Here is a 16,345-nt window from a genome sequence, read left to right on the forward strand (position 1 = left end):
TGACTGCAAAGCCGGCGCATACCTGCTTCACATTACTGAAGAGTCCCTTTAACATGACCTTTTGTGTTTGCTCCGCCCCCACACCGAAGAATCCCCTGAAGGAACCATGCAAAACGACAGCCGCATGTTAGCTATGCAAACAACGGTTGGCTAATGGAAGGAACAAAGGAGCAGGCGAGTGGGGGGGGTGGAATTTCTCTTTTTGCGTCAGGACCGTGAATAGCCATTTTAAAGGTCGCATTTAAAAAGAAAGCTGTGAGTGAGCTTCAAAATTGACCCTGCATAAATGGCCTAGGAGTCTATAACAACCTAAGGCAAAACATAGAAACAATAAGAACTGTTTCCCAGATTGTCCAAAAGAATCTGCGATTCTAAGTGAAAGAACTCAGGCAGAACAAACACGGTGTCAACATAGGGCAAGGTTAGACTAGAAAGAAAACAGCTTTTTCTGTTTTGGTTTTTTTTTTTTATGCTGAAGACAAATTTATCAAAAAGTAAACATACATCACTTGCAATGTCCCTAGAAGCCTTGGCTGCTTTTACTGAGATAGCATCTGGCCTCAGATCATAACCTTTCTTCTTATCTTCTTCCCATCCAGCCTTGTACAGTTTCTGCGAGACAGATATACAGGAAGACAATTAGAGGGGGGATTTTTTTTGGAAGAAAATTACAGAACACTGCTCTCACGTGACTAGTATTTGCACTTTCAGAGAGGCCACCAAAAAAATGGCACTACATTAAGGGTAAGAAGGCAACCTGCTGTTTCAAACCTCACATTGCTCATGGTGACTTGGTTGGCTTTGGACAAGAGAATTTCAGGTGTGTCAGGCATCACATGGATGTCAGTCTTCTCTTTGTTCCATTTGTCAACATACAGCCTCTGCAGTAGAAAAAGAAAAAACAACTTGACCTTGAAGATATCTATGATTCTAAATGATTTCCCTTTTTTTTTCTATGTTGCAATTTATTTAGATACACTGTACCGTCAAAGCATGCACCAGTTTAAATAAGTCCCATTACCAGAAGTCTCTGCCCTTAAGGATCTTACAAACCACCATGTTTCATAGCAACTTATACAAAACATAACACACAGTGGGTGTGTTAGTCTGTCTGCAGTAGTAGAAAAGAGCAAGAGTCCAGCAGCACCTTAAAGACTAACAAAAATATTTTCTGGCAGGGTATGAGCTTTCAGTTAAAACTGAACACAATCAGTTAAAACATAACACAAACATTGTTTTACCGTGTCAGATTAGTTTACAATTCTCAAGAATGGCTACTCTATTGTCTACACCAGTGGTTCCCAACCATTTTTTGGCCATGCCCCAACTAAGCATCCTGATGCCCCCCCTGTGACATTGTCACCAGCTGACTGCCGTGTACATTCTGATTTTAATTTTTAAAATGTGTATGTCACAATATATATTTATATACTGTATATAAGGCCCCTAGAACCTAAGAAATGCAAAAGATTCACTGTTAATAACTCATTCTCGAATTGCCCCCCTTAAAAAGCCAATTTCCCCCCTGTGGGGTGTGTGCCCCATGTTGGGAACCCCTGGTCTACACTATTAGACAAAACTAATTATAACTTCTTTTAATTTTTAAACCTTACAAAGACTCACTTAATTTCACAATACATAATAGTAGCAGAAAGTAAAGACTGCTCAGAAGAGGGGTTGTATACTTTTAATCCATTCCATTCCATTCCATTTCATAAACCTTTAATGGCATAGAGTACACTTTTAATCTCGGCAGGCCAGATAGATAACTGCCTTGGCCCAAAGTGAGTCATTGCCATAAAGCAGATGTACTAATGTCAGACTGCTATGCAATTCCCTTCCAGAGATCATTTTTCCCATCACCCCTTTCAGATGTTTAATTTTGGTTCTCCATCTATGTATAACAGGAGCTTGTGCTACACACAATCCCCCTGATATGTATAGTTGCCATTTTGTGTCATTATTCATAGAAAATGATAACTGCAGGTAGCAAGAGAATCAAGCATAGCATATGTTCTCGTTACACATGGCTGAAGCAACAAAATCAGATGTCAAAAAAGGGCTCAGAATAGTTTTTGTTTGTACCAAATTGCTTCCAGGGAGCCAACTGGGGAAGACAACACTTCTACAGTGTCATCCTAAGCAGACTTATACCATTCTAAGTCCCTTGAAGTCAATGGGTTTAGAAGGTTATAACTCTGTTTAGGAAGGCAGTGCTAGTAACCTACTATAAAACTCTGATAATCAGTGTATCTTAACCAAGAAATTCTGTTCGTAAACCCTGAAAAAGTCAATTACTTACATGATGTTATCTGAGAGCGTGTGGTTCATCTGTATGGTCCCACAACTCCTTTCTTTCTGCTTACAACAGGCATTCTTAACTTGCTGCAGCATTATTTTTGCAAGAACACAACCCACATATCCCTCCACCCCCCATAGTTTACATTTTGAATGTTAGCAACAAAGAAAAAAATAAGTTGTTTGGTTTTTTTTAATTACCTTATTCATGGTCTCGGCATTTTGCTTAGCAAGCACCTGCTCCATGGAATCCATGTCAATAGTGTATTTCAGCTTGTCTGGGTGCTGACGATACTTGTTTTCACTAAGAATGTCAGTGGCCTTCTTTGCTTTCTCTACTTCTAGGGACTGAATTGGCACCCAGCCAACTCCTCTCAGCCAGTTACTGAAATCTGCTCTGTAAAGATTCTTTAAAGAAAGAAAGAAATGGGATATAAAGTGAAATGTCAGCTTTCACAACATTTGAGAGCAACATGTTCTTCCGCTGCCACAAAGTGGGCTAAAGCTGGGATGGTGGCTCCATATCCTATCCTAAGGAAATCCTGCCCCCTGAAATGAACACATGAAGCTGCCTTATACTGAACCAGACTCTTGGTCCATCAAAGTCAGTATTGTCTACTCTGACAGGCAGCTGCTCTCCAGGATCTCAGGCAGAGGTCTTTCCCATCACCTACTTGCCTAGCCCCTTTAACTGGAGATGCCAGGGATTGAACCTGGGACCTTTTGCATGGCAAGCAGATGCTCTACAAACTGAGCCACAGCCTCCCCCCCCCCCCAAGAGGAAGACCATGACCAGCTTGGGCAAACAGTCTGCCCTCAAGAGCATCTTAACACTGCCAACAAACATAGACTTTTTAGAAGGAGGAAATTGTGCATTAATACAAATTCATTGTCGGGTTAAGTATGGGTTATATTACTCAGTGCTTGGCCACAATCACCACTCCCACCATACTTGGCAGTCATTTTAAAATAGTGGATTCAGTAAATTTGAGGTGATTATGAATTCCTACTAAGATGGAGGAAGTGAAATAAATCATATTCCTCCACTGCTAAAGTTAGGACAATATCCACTTCTTCTGCTGAGTCCTATTAAATAATTAAGCCTTTTAATTCATCAAGTAAGGTGTAACATATGTTCAAAAAAACTGGAAAAGTGCAGTGATTTCAGAATGCAACAGAGCACAGCATGCATTGTGTCTGTCAAATCAGCACATCTGAGCCAGAAAACTGAGCAGTCAGGTCCAAAGGGGTAGAATCCTAGCTTGGCATCCTGCCTCAGTCCTTCCAAGACATTAGTTAGTTGCTATCACCATAGGCATAATCATCAACAAATAACGTACATCACTCTGAATCTGCATTCTGTTTCTTGACAATTCCATACTCATGGCATCAGGCAAAAGGGTGTAATTATGAAAAGATTGTCTGTAGTTTGTATCGGTAACGACGTCCTGGGCTTTCTTAGCAGCGACCACACTAAACATGTCGAAAGGGCTGTGATACTTAGTCTTGCTGCTTTCATAATCCTTCTTGTATAAGCGATCAGACTGTAGTTTGGCCACATTCATATAATGGACCAATTTGGGATCATCCTGCAGACTACGGAATCCAACTTGTTTTCCTTTATCTTTCTCATAGGCTTCCTTGTATTTGTACTGGAAATCAAACCAAAATAAAATAAAGTTTTTTTAAAAAAGTTTAGCAATTCTTAGAGAGGCATATTTGGTGGTGGAAGGTGACATCAAGTCACAGTCAACTTGCAGTGACCCCACAGAGTTTTCAAGGCAAGAGACGAACAAACGTGGTTTGCCAGCCTCTGTGAAGCAACCCATGACTTTCTTGGTGGTCTCCCATCCAGGTACTAACCAGGGAAGACCCTGCTTAGCTTCAAGAACTGATGAGATCAAGCTAGCCTGGGCCATCCAGGTCAGAGCAAGCAAATGTAGAATCAGATTTTTCAAAACACCGAAAAAATATATCAGCAATAGGTGTTTTTCATATTATTGTCCCTGCTCCTGCTGGTCCTTTCTTTCTGGCCTGGTTCACACAAATGTATTAGCTGCCTTTGGCTACACTGCAGAATCAAATGATTGTCTGCATATATAAATAGACCATCACATAAACCCCACAGATTTAGCTTGTGTATCTCCTCTCATCAAATCAACTGTGGTACTTTTTAATGAAATCAGTTCATATACTAAGCTGCCGGTTATTGTGTACAATATGAACCCATGAACACATGAAGCTGCCTTATACTGAATCAGACCCTTGGTCCATCAAAGTCAGTATTGTCTACACAGTCTGGTAGCGGCTCTCCAGGGTCACAGGCAGAGAGGTCTTTCACATCACCTACTTGCCTAGTCCCTTTAAGTGGAGATGTCGGGGACTGAACCTGGGACCTTCTGCATGCAAAGCAAGCCACAGCCCCTCCCTCTGTTCCACATGGAAAGAGTGAAATGAAAACATTTAAGAAGAATTCCAAGAGGACAATAATCAAATGGAAAATCTAGTGATGTATGTGAGAACCCATCCTCTGTCACACCATTTCCAACATTGCAAAACTGATTATACAAATTCGTGAATATTCCATTATTTATCCCTAACCCAAGAAAATGATATAGTCCTCTTTCTTGTTACCCTTGGGTTCTTCTTTCCAGTATTGTGTATACCTCCCCCTCCAAATTCGCTCTTTGGCATGGGTGGGGGGAAGGTTTGCTTTGCCCTGTTACACTACAACCCTAACTTCCAAATGCTCATCATTTTTGGAAGAGACGATTAAGCTCCAGAACTTCCATTTTGCTCTGCAAGAGGCTGGCAGTGGTAGCCGGCCTCTCCTTTTCACAGTAAAATGGCCATCTGATGGGAATAAAACCAGGCAGTGGAGTTTGGGGGATGCTAGCTGACAGGGAACCAAGAAAATGAATAAAGCTTGAGCAATAACATAAGTCTGTCTTGGTTTTCAACAAGGACTTCCCTCATACTGCTCAAAGGGTTGCATAATTCCACTTCCCATCAGCCTGAAGTGGGGAGACACTTCCTAATTAATTCCCGTCTCCCTACTTCAGGCTGATCCAAAGCCAACCCTACAAAAAACAGGGTGAAAACAGAAAGTAGAAACCCAGTTCTGCATAGCTGATGGTAGCATCCAACTAGCAGCATCAGAAGCCTGCCTAGCACGTCAGAAGACTGCAGGTGACTTTTCTATAGCCACGTGTTAGATGACGGTGGTAGAGATTTACAGTGTAATCCTAGGCAGAGTTAAACCCTTCTAAATCCATTGAAGTCAGCGGGCTTAGAAGTGTGTGCCTCTGCTTAGGATGGCACGATTACATAACAAAAATATGAGAATTCATTCAGAATTTCTAAAGTCTGCAAGAAGTGTGTTGATTCCTCAGCAGAACAGAACCATCTATTACTTAAAATATTATAACCTGTTCTGCAGAAAACTACATCACCACCAGCAACCCAAGGATTTTTAAACGCGTTAAACTTACATCGCTGGCAATGTTTCGTGAAGCTTTTGCAGCCATTACAGAAATGGCATCTGGCTTCAGATCGTACCCTTTGGCAATCAGCTTCTTCCAGTCTGCTTTGTAATGACCCTTAAATAGAAGGAAAGCATTATTCCTACTGTGAACGTTTTGTGAAAGAGCATATTATTTTTTTGTTCTGAACATCTGTTTGAGTGTCTGCAGTCACGAAGGGCAACCTAAAAGGCATTGCCATAAGTAATTTTTTCGATATCAAGTAAAAAAAATCGGCAGCTTCAGCGCAAACAGAATGCAGTATCATCCTCACTGACAAAGGGATAAGTATTTTACCAATGCTATAGGTAAAAGACAGTGATGGGGAGAACTTGCATGCAAAAACTAATTTTAAAAATCACTTTTTCTAATTATTAGGAGGACATCTGTCTATGGAAAAATAACCTGTTCGATACTCACATCACTTATATTATAAGCATTAACTCTGGCTTGAATAAATTGAGGAAGATCAGGATCCAAGTGATAGGTGTGTCTAACTTTCTCGCCCTCCACTTTATAGTTTATCTGAAAAGAAAACAATGCATATGTCATCAGTCTTACACAGCAGGCACAGGGAACCTCTTTCTGGATTAATCAGCATATTATTTGCATATATGAAGTGTACATGCAAACATCTCTAGCTCCACAAAATAATGAAATGCTTTTCCAGTACATAGTGGACTAATCCACCTGGATATCTGGTTGAGATCCAAATTCAGCTGCACTAAAAGTAACCAATCAAGTGAAAGTCAGAGACAAAGGCAGCCTCCACTGCTTGCTACCCTTGTTTTGTAGCAAAGAAGGGAAGAGGACTCCTAACACAAGGGTTTACAGTCTTGGGCTTGGTGTGTCTAAGAGAGCAACGTGAAACGGTTGCTGTTCTATCTCACTGAGGCTGTTCTCTTTAGGGCATAGACCAGGTAGATTGGGCATTAAGGCCACTGACAAAAGTTCCAGTGGCCCAATGACCAGAGGGGCTTCCCTCACTGGGGTTGCCACAGCCCCAAGAGAGGTTGGCTCTTGCCCATGCATGGTTGGTTCAAGAGACCAGCAGCCTGAGCCCCACACAGGACAGGGAAGGAGGCACCTAGCTGAGGCCTGCATGGGAGGGGTCTGGCTGGGCAGGCTTTTTCTCCCATCCTCCTTTCAGAAGTGAAGTGGAAGCATTTTCCAGTGGTCCTTTCCACTCTCATTCTCCCCTGCTAGCAGGGTTGCCAACCTCCAGGTACTAGCTGGAGATCTCCTGCCATTACAACTGATCTCCAGCCGATAAGAGAGCAATTCACCTGGAGAAAATGGCCGCTTTGGCAATTGGACTCTATGGCATTGAAGTCCCTCCCTCCCCAAACCCCACCCTCCTCAGGCTCTGCCCCCAAAAACCTCCCGCCAGTGGTGAAGAGGGACCTGGAAACCCTACCTGCTAGTAGAACAGACTAGTCGAGTGGACCCAGAAACTGTGGTACCATCCTTAAAATTCTAGGAATGCCTTATGTGCTTAAAATTAAAGCACCATATTGGGAGGAAACTCAAGATTGACTCTGCACATTTTCAAGCACTGTCCCTTTTTAAATTTATGTTTTTAACCAAACCATGGTATACTGGCATTCACAAGAACTTACATCACTGAGCTGCTTGGTGTTTTGCTTAGCCAAAACCATTGGCATTGTATCTAGCAAGCTTGAGAACTTGAAGGTGTCCGGGCGTTGGCGATATTTATGTTCCTCTAATGCCTCTCCAGCTTTTCTAACTTTTTCCATATCTAGTGAACCCAGAGGACTCCATCCAATTCCTTTGAACCAACTGTTGTAGTCTTGTTTGTAAACATTCTAGGGGAGAAGGGAACAAACAGCAATTCAAAAAACGGAACAAATATAACAGAAAACATTTCCTGTGTCCTTGGAAAATTGCTGTACCTAACTAGGTTTATCTGTGTCTACAAGGATAAACAGAATGCTTTATCTTTTTCTTTGAACACTTCCCAGAATATCCCATCGCTGCAACCTAACAAACCAAATTCTTATGAACTACCATGAATAGTTGCTATATCTGATGTTTCATTAATATAGTCTAAGTTACTTTTATCTGTCCCTTCCAAATTCCAGATATTTACATAATCATACACTATATTTATTATGTTGTAAAAGAATGGGAGAAAAAGTTCCTTAGGGAAGAAAGTTGTTTTTGACCAAGTGGAAGCCTAGGTTTTAACTGTTTGCCCCTTCAACAATCCATTTTTGTGCTTCTAATGTGACAATTCTGTTAAATTACGTGAAATTTGCTACACATATTCAAGGTAACATTTGATACTTCAGATTCAAGTCTCTACTCAATTCTCCACATCTGTTTACAAAGGGGAAAGAAAGACAGAACATACAATGCAACTTTTTTTAAAAATGGAGAGATCGGTATGGAAGTCAGTGGGCACATTCACAAAATTTTAGACACCAAGCACAAATCCCAGCTCTATCTTTGCACTTCTTTTCACAGGTGCCAATGAAAAACAACAGAGTGCGATGTGTCCCTTGGACATTGTGTCACTGGAATGAAAGATTGTACGCACATACTCTACATTTCAAATATTGGACAGAAAGGAATATAGTATCTAATAGAACTTATATGAGCCCATATTCAGCATCAGCTGCACTAGTTTATTTAATTTTACTCAGTTAAATAAATGTGATAAAACCATAACATTAGTGATGCTAGCTAAAGTTTTCCTGCATATTAGCCCCAATCTATCTGTAGTTATATTGGCTTCAGGTGGAGATTTCTATTTGATACTTTTACTTCATTTATACCCCATTTTTCTCTCCAATGGGGATGCAAAGCTGCTTACAAAATTCTCCCCCCTTCCATTTTAGCCTCACTACCACCCTGTGATGGAGGTTCGGCTGAGAGTATATGATTGGCCCAAGGCCACCCGATGAGTTTCCATGGCAAAATGGGAATTGGAACTTGAGTCTCCCATGCTGGCTTATACCCATTAATAAAAACTGGATTAGCATCATGACATACATCCTCATTCAGATACACATCTGCATCTGCCTTGCTGGGTTAGAGCTATTGTACAGTTAGAGGAAGAAGAGAAAATATGTTGCTGAAAGGAGCTATGGGCCCTCCATACCTCTATCCCTTCCCTTTGTAGAACAATTACAGTGCCATTCAAACAGCCCATTCCTGAGCTGGTGGCGTAAGGAAACGGCAGGGAAAAGGCGCAACGGAACCTCTTCCTAAGCCTTTTTGCTTAGGCCGTTGAAGGGAAAAAAGCCGTTACACGGCCTTTCCCCCTTCAAGCGGGGCTGTTTGCCCCATAGGGAACAACAAGGCTAAAAAGCAGGTGCAGCACCGCTGTTCCCGGCACTGGTGTACCGGGCCTAAATAGGTTAGGGAGCCGCCTAGCTGGCAGCTCCTCCCCCCATCCCACCCCCGGAATGCCCCCTGCACCGGTGCGCCCTCTCTATGCAGTGGCCGGCGTCACGGAGAGGCTACACCCATGGAGGGGTGAGGCGCGGCCCCGCGGCGCTCATCCACTGGCAGCCCTGGCCTCCCCCCGGCGTAAGTAGGTGTAATCACGCAGTTACACATACTTACGCTGGCGGCAAGGTCACGCCACCTCCTTAGGGAATTTGCCCCCCTCCCTCAGGAATGGGCTGTAAGTATAGCCCAATGGGTGTAGCAGGGTGTAACTCTGCTTAGGATGGCACTGTAAGCAACTTTGATAGCCATGGATCCTGGACAAAGCTTGTGTTCTACAACCTCTGAAAAAACAACAGGGTAAATCTATCTTAGAAATAACGAAAAAGAGATACTATCCCAGAAGTACAATTATATTTCTCTCCATGTCAACTGCATTGCATTGCATGTTTGCTGTGACATTTTTTAAACCAGTAATACTTACATCGCTCTGAATTTGCATCCTATTCCTTGCCAACTCAACACTCATGGTATCTGGCAAGCAGGTATAATGATGGATCAGGTGTTTGTAGTGGGAATTAGAGGCTACATCCTGAGCCTGCTTCGCAGCCTGGATACTGACCATCTCCACAGGTGTGTGGTAGCTAGTCTTGCTCTTCTCATAGTCTTTCCTGTACTCACGGTCAGACTGCATCTTTGCCACATGCATAGAATGGACAAGCTTAGGATCATCTTGCAGGCTTCTGAAACCAACATGTTTTCCTCTTGCCTTTTCATAAGCCTGTTTATATTTGAACTAGAATTACAGCAAACAGAAAGAGAAATGGTAGTTATGCATGGATATCTAAACAGTGCGTATGCAGAATTCTCTTTCATTTTCGTACATGAAGGAAACTTCACCTTAGTTAGGTGTTACACACTTCATAATATAAACTTTTCTAAAATGGAATCTCCTTATGGTAGAAAGCCCGTAAAGATTATGGGTGCCCCAGACTGTGTGCTCTCCTGGATTAGTTATCTGGGTCATCCTAACAAGTAGTAAGAAGGGTTTTACCACACATCAGGTAAACCCATTACCTGTATTGGCTTACAGTCTATTTGAAAGCTTTTTCAACAATTCTCTGTCCACATGATTCAGATGGCTACTTGCCTGTTAGTCAGAGCCCAGATTTGGGAGCATATTGCTCCTGACTTGAAACATTTTCACTGGTTACCTGTATGCTTTCAGATTCAAAAAGCCCCACCCAACCTACTTGAACAACCATCTCACCAGGACTTTGTACACCATCTCAGATCTTCAGAGTTCCCTCCCTAAAAATAATCGAACTGACCACTATTGAGTTGTATTCTTTCTTTTCTTTTTTTACAGTGGCAGAAGTGTTAGGAATGCTCTTCCTGAGGAATTAAAGAGACCACATTGTCCTAGTTTCATAAACATAAACTAAATAAATTATGTAGTTTAAATGGACCTTTAGAGGCAACTAAAGATAACGAGTGTTGGTGTTCAGTAGCTTATTGGTGGTAGTGTTAACCATCACTGCACTGTTTTGTTCATATCAATATTTTTAAGTAGACTCTATGAACATGAACATGGGCAGCCCAATCCTGAAGGGGAGGCAGTTCCGCAGCAGCCGGGAGTGGTGCAACAGTGACACCTCCTCCGAGGCTTCCCGGCCACTGCAGAGAGAAAAAGAGACCTAAAGCATGTCATGGAAAGTGAAAAAGCAGAGAGAAAAAGATACACTTCTGTATGTCATGGGAAGTGAAAGTTAGGGACGTAGGCAAGGGTAGATAACTTGCAATGGCGATGGAAGCAGTGAAATGTGGCCTATCAGGCCATAAATATCCTCCCACGGGATATTTGTCTGTCCCCTTCTAACCCTGTCTTCCACCGCTTGGTGCAGACTTTTTTGTTTCATTTGGTGTTCCCTTATTTACCTCTGCTTTCTACCCTATGCTTTAACTGCTGGTGTTAATACATGTTTTACCTGCGGTATTAATTGATTTTATGATGGGTTTTATACTGTTAAATTGTTAACCGCTTTGGTGGCCCTGTTAGGGCTGAAAGGTGGTATATAAATTTTGTAAATGAATAAATAATACATGAAGGCCAGCAGGATGAGTGAATAGCAATCTGGAAGTGAAATAGTCTGATGATGGGGAGGAAGAGTGTGGCAGAGTTTGCGCAGGGTATCAAAATCCCCTAACATTGCTTTTAAGAGTGATACAAGCTGAGTCGATTTTGATACTTACGTCACTAGCAATGTTTCTTGAAGCCTTGGCTAGAGTAATTGGCATAGAATCACCAAGCACACTGTGCCCTTTGGCTATTAGGTCATGATAGCCAAGTTTGTAATAGGTCTGGAAGGAACAAAGATCAAAATATTTAGCGAGTCACATAAGCGGCTCCTAATAAACTATTCAGAACTTTCCCAGCAATATAAATAACTGCTGTGCTCCATTTAGCTGCACATAATCATAGACAATGAGGAACATACAATTCTGAGTTTTTAAATTAAAATGAGGCGCTGCAGAAGAAATAGGTTAATTCCTTATGTCCAGACTTCCCAATGAAAAGCTAGATGAGAACAGGGGAGGCAACCTGATCTTTTAAATTAAAATGAGGCGCTGCAGAAGAAATAGGTTAATTCCTTATGTCCAGACTTCCCAGTGAAAAGCTAGATGAGAACAGGGGAGGCAACCTGATCTTCCTTTATTGTAATCCACTTTGAGGGCCTTTCTTGAGCCAAGCAGGTGGCATACAAAGTTGAAAAATAAAATAAAGCCAAACTGCTCTCCCTTTTTCATACTGTATCTTTGCTTACACCTGGAATGAAACTAAGTACACCGTCCCATCCTGTCAGGGCCAAGCTTATTAAAGAAGAACAAGGAGCTTAACACATACCTGCAACTGCCAGACTCTAGGCAACCTAAGGCTAACCAGAACCAAGAACCCACCTAGCCAACCCCACCTAGCCAACTTAGAGCAGGATGCTCTAAGGAAAACTTCTCATGCCTTTGGAGGAAATATATCAACTATGTAAACAAATACATTTTATTTGCAGCTAATATGCCAGATAAAACAGGTAAAACAGAAACTGACCATATGGAGTCGATATTTACAACCAAGGCCAACAAAATTAGGAATCTCCCAATTTTACGTTTCCACAGATTAAGGAAATATATTAAGGCGACGTAGCTTCATTGCTACTGCATATCAACTATATATATATCAATACATAGCAACAACAGTTAGCATAAGCTTATAGAAATACAAGTCACTGTTTGGCTGGAAATCATAGTTGGCCACAAGGGTAGGTGTGTATATATGGCATTCAACAGTTTGGTGCTTTCTCCCCCATTTCTGCATATGCTACAGATAGCATACCATAAAACAGCATGTAACCAGAAGATCAAAAGGCAGTTATCTGCCTTACAAGATTTTTAGCGTATCTGAATTAATTTCTAAACAACTGCATTCACCAAGGTGTGAATGAACCAAAGTTTTTAAATGACCACTTACATCACTGATGTTAGCTGCATTGTATTTCGCCTGGATGAACTGAGGGGCATCTGCTGGCAAGTTGTATTTATGTTTGAATTCCTCTCCAGAAGATTTGTACAGCCTCTGTGAAACAAAGGAACAGGATAATAACAAATGCCTCTGTGTCCCAGTAGAACACTCCACAGAACATTATGTGCTAGCTAGTTCAATGGCTTTTGGCTGCAATTCTCTGCGTACATACTTGGAAGTAATTTCCATTAGACACAGTGGGACTTACTTCCAAGGTAACAGGCATGACTTTAGTGAACTTAGAAGAGTGTAACTGTGCTTGGGATTGCACTGTACCCTTCCATGCATACTAATTTGCCATCTTGTCTGAAAGAAAGTCACAAATATCCCACTGGAGAATAAGCATATTTTCAAAAGTATATTTCAGCATGATTCATAAGCATTCATGAAAACATACCAACATATGAAATTAAGAGAATAGCCTGAGAACCAGCGTGGTGCAGTGGTTAAGAGTGGTGGTTTGGAGCGGTGGACTCTAATCTGGAGAACCGGGTTGGTTTCCCCACTCCTATATATGAAGCCAGCTGGGTGACCTTGGGATAGTCACAGCTCTCTTAGAGCTCTCTCAGCCCCACCTCCCTCACAGGGTGTCTGTTGTGGGGAGGGGGCGGGAAGGTGATTGTAAGCTGGTTTGTTTCTGCCTTAAGTGGTAGAGAAAGTCGGCATATAAAAACCAACTCTTCTTCTAACTCTCGCCACTTAGAGGTCAGTATCATTGTCATTGGAAGAAATTCACATTCGTTACATTCTGAGTCTTACAGAAGTAGTTTGAAGGCTTACTAATGCTGTAATTAGGGATGTTTAGAACCTCCTTGGAAATGCTGCAAGCCTTCTCAAATTCTTTTTTGCTTCTCTTGAATCCAGGATGGCAGAAGGCCTTCCTGAAGGGTTTTGCCATCCTTCTAAAACAGAACACTGAGCTGGCAAACCAAGCCTCTAGGAACAGAGAGGGGCAAAGGTACAGTGCCACCACCAAGTAAACCCTGGTCTTTACTACCATTTATAGTGGTAGTGTCATCCTTAGGGAAGCTTAGTGGAGCTATTCTTCTTTACACTGAGGCTCCGCCTTGGACTAAAGGTGAAAGGATATATTATAGAAACCATAAAGCAAAATGAATTCCAAGGGTTTGCATAAATATTTCATGCAGTGTCCTATTTCTTAATAGATAACTGTAATTTCTCTCAGACTACTCACATCACTAAGCTGAAGCGCATTCTGCTTAGCCTGGACCATGACAGGTGAGTCTACCACACTGGTAAATTTGATCGTATCTGGGTGCTGTCGGTAATTTTTTTCATTCAAAGCCTCTCCAGCTTTCTTAGCTTTCTCTACATCCAGAGACCCAATAGGAATCCACCCAATGCCTTTCATCCAGCTGTTAAAATCTGACTTGTAAAGATTCTGGGTGATAAAAGGAAGAGAGAAGACAATCAGCAGATGCGCAGATATCGTTTCCTTATTTCTTTTTGCCTGTTCATTTGTTTAGACATATCTCGAGTGAGACACACTTACGTCGCTCTGTATCTGCATCATGTTTTTGGACAATTGCACACTCATTGCATCAGGCAAGCAAGTGTAATGGTGCACCAGCCGCTTGTAATTGGTGTCACTGGCAATTTCTTGGGCCTTCTTGGCAGCCACAACATTGACCATATCCAGTGGAGTGTTATACTTGGTTTTGCTTTGCTCATAACCTTTCCTGTACTCCCGCTCTGACTGCATCTTGGCGACGTTCATATAATGGACCAGTTTGGGGTCATCTTGAAGGCTCTGGAATCCAATCAGTTTGCCCTTGGCATTTTCATAGGCTTTTTTGTACTGGAACTGTCAAATAACAAAAAAATAGATGGTTTTCATGGTAAGGAGCACAAAATGCTTTTGCTATATACTATTCTTTAAGTGGGAAGACCCATACCAGTGAAACAGGAGATATTTTCATGACTAGCTCCAGCATGAGAGCCATTTCGAATGTAAGATGACTGCTGCATCGCAAGCAGAGATGATTGTGTGATGGCTGGCACATATCCTTTCTTTTCCTTTTCCTTTCAAGCTCCCATGGCCCTTGGGTCTTGAGCACTTAATGGGGATTTTTTTTTCTATTTCTTTAAGGAAAATATGCTGGAAAGATACTTGGCCACTGACACTGTTATACTTGGATCTCTCTCCACCAGCAAAAAGGGAACTATTTTAACGCCTGTTATGGTGGCAGGTAGTTTAGTTAAAATAGGAGTGATCCATTGGTCATGTTGGAGTTTAAAAATGGGGGGGCTCCAGCATCATGTGAGAACGTGTATCGATTTTCTTCATAGCTGGCATATATCCAACTATCTGTGGACTTCACAGTACAGGACTTTTCCCATTCCCCTTCTGATGAAGACAACTGATGTCCCCAAAATTTTGTTCCTGGAACTCAGCCGACCTTCAGGAACAGCACAGGGTGAAAGTAGGGATCTGCAGTGTTTTGTGGGCCCTCTTCCACAAACAGAAATGCTGTTACCTCAGAGGAACTGTATGGTTGAACGCATACCACTGCTGGCTTGAACAGCACTCTATATGCGTTAAGTTTTAGCACATCAGGGACACTTCCCTATTTTTATAGGTCCTGAAACCTATTGTATGTAGAGATTTGCATGTGCTCTTGGCCACTGCATGAATACCTTTCTTCATAATACCAGTGACTTAACAAATGCAGTACGGTAACTGCCACAGTGGAGCTGCTGATGATACTCATGATAATTATCCACCCTAACAATTATAATAGTTCTGTTGCACTTAGATGTTGGCTACAGCACACAGCAATTCCCCTGGGGAAGGTAATCAGGTATCTTAATCTAGGTGATGCTGAGACAAAAAGAAAAGAGAAAAAAAGAAATGAAAAGAGTGAAACGATAACGTCGAGTGACAATAACAGCCAGCCATCTGCAGATAATAGCCATCTTCTAAACCATATCTGAACCAACAATCAATGTTTGAATTTTACAGCCAGAAACATGCCCTGTATAATTGAGCTGAATCTCAAAGTCATTTTCTGCCTAAGGAAGTATGGATTCTTCTTGCAAATTACCCCCTGCTACTGCAGATCCACTGTTGTCCTCCTCACTGTTCTAGAAGATCCCCTGTCCTCTGTCAGCAGAGGCACTTTGGGGAGCTCTGTAGTTGGACAGGGAGGTGGGGAAGTTCTGTTCTGGCGACCAAATATCTTCCATCAGAAGAACACCTTTGGTTGCAGCTCAGTCGATAAGAAAAACAGTTCTTAAAAATCATGACTGAATAAATATTAAGATGTTTTTAAATACATTTTTTCCTGTGTAATGCCAATATTTTAGCCCAGCATGTCTTTCTTGTCATCCCTTACCCCTTTCCCTGTAGCTAAATCATAAGACTATAAGCAGAATTGTGTTGTTTTTGTTTTATACTGCACAGCATTCCACTGCTAACCAGCCCAGGTTGCATTAGTTTGTTTTGTGGCCTTATTCAGGTTCATAATTCATGTGTAACATGTTTACATACCCAAACACAACATAAATATAAAGTAAG

The 16,345-nt window shown here is 41.8% G+C and overlaps 1 protein-coding gene across 1 annotated transcript in view; it reads right to left on the reverse strand.

Moving 5' to 3' along the window:
- Window positions 1-16,345, reverse strand: part of NEB (nebulin) — a 211,255-nt gene that overhangs the window by 145,977 nt on the left and 48,933 nt on the right. The window contains exons 32-43 of the mRNA XM_056861655.1: window positions 14,321-14,632; window positions 14,003-14,209; window positions 12,757-12,861; window positions 11,487-11,594; window positions 9,718-10,029; window positions 7,439-7,645; window positions 6,240-6,344; window positions 5,790-5,897; window positions 3,639-3,950; window positions 2,500-2,706; window positions 777-881; window positions 505-612 (exon numbers count right to left, since the gene is read on the reverse strand). Of these exons, the coding sequence (XP_056717633.1) occupies window positions 505-612; window positions 777-881; window positions 2,500-2,706; window positions 3,639-3,950; window positions 5,790-5,897; window positions 6,240-6,344; window positions 7,439-7,645; window positions 9,718-10,029; window positions 11,487-11,594; window positions 12,757-12,861; window positions 14,003-14,209; window positions 14,321-14,632 (2,196 nt within the window). The remainder of the gene's footprint in view (window positions 1-504; window positions 613-776; window positions 882-2,499; window positions 2,707-3,638; window positions 3,951-5,789; window positions 5,898-6,239; window positions 6,345-7,438; window positions 7,646-9,717; window positions 10,030-11,486; window positions 11,595-12,756; window positions 12,862-14,002; window positions 14,210-14,320; window positions 14,633-16,345) is intronic.

This window comes from Euleptes europaea, chromosome 15 (assembly GCF_029931775.1).
Source record: "Euleptes europaea isolate rEulEur1 chromosome 15, rEulEur1.hap1, whole genome shotgun sequence".
NCBI classification, from domain to species: domain Eukaryota; kingdom Metazoa; phylum Chordata; class Lepidosauria; order Squamata; family Sphaerodactylidae; genus Euleptes; species Euleptes europaea.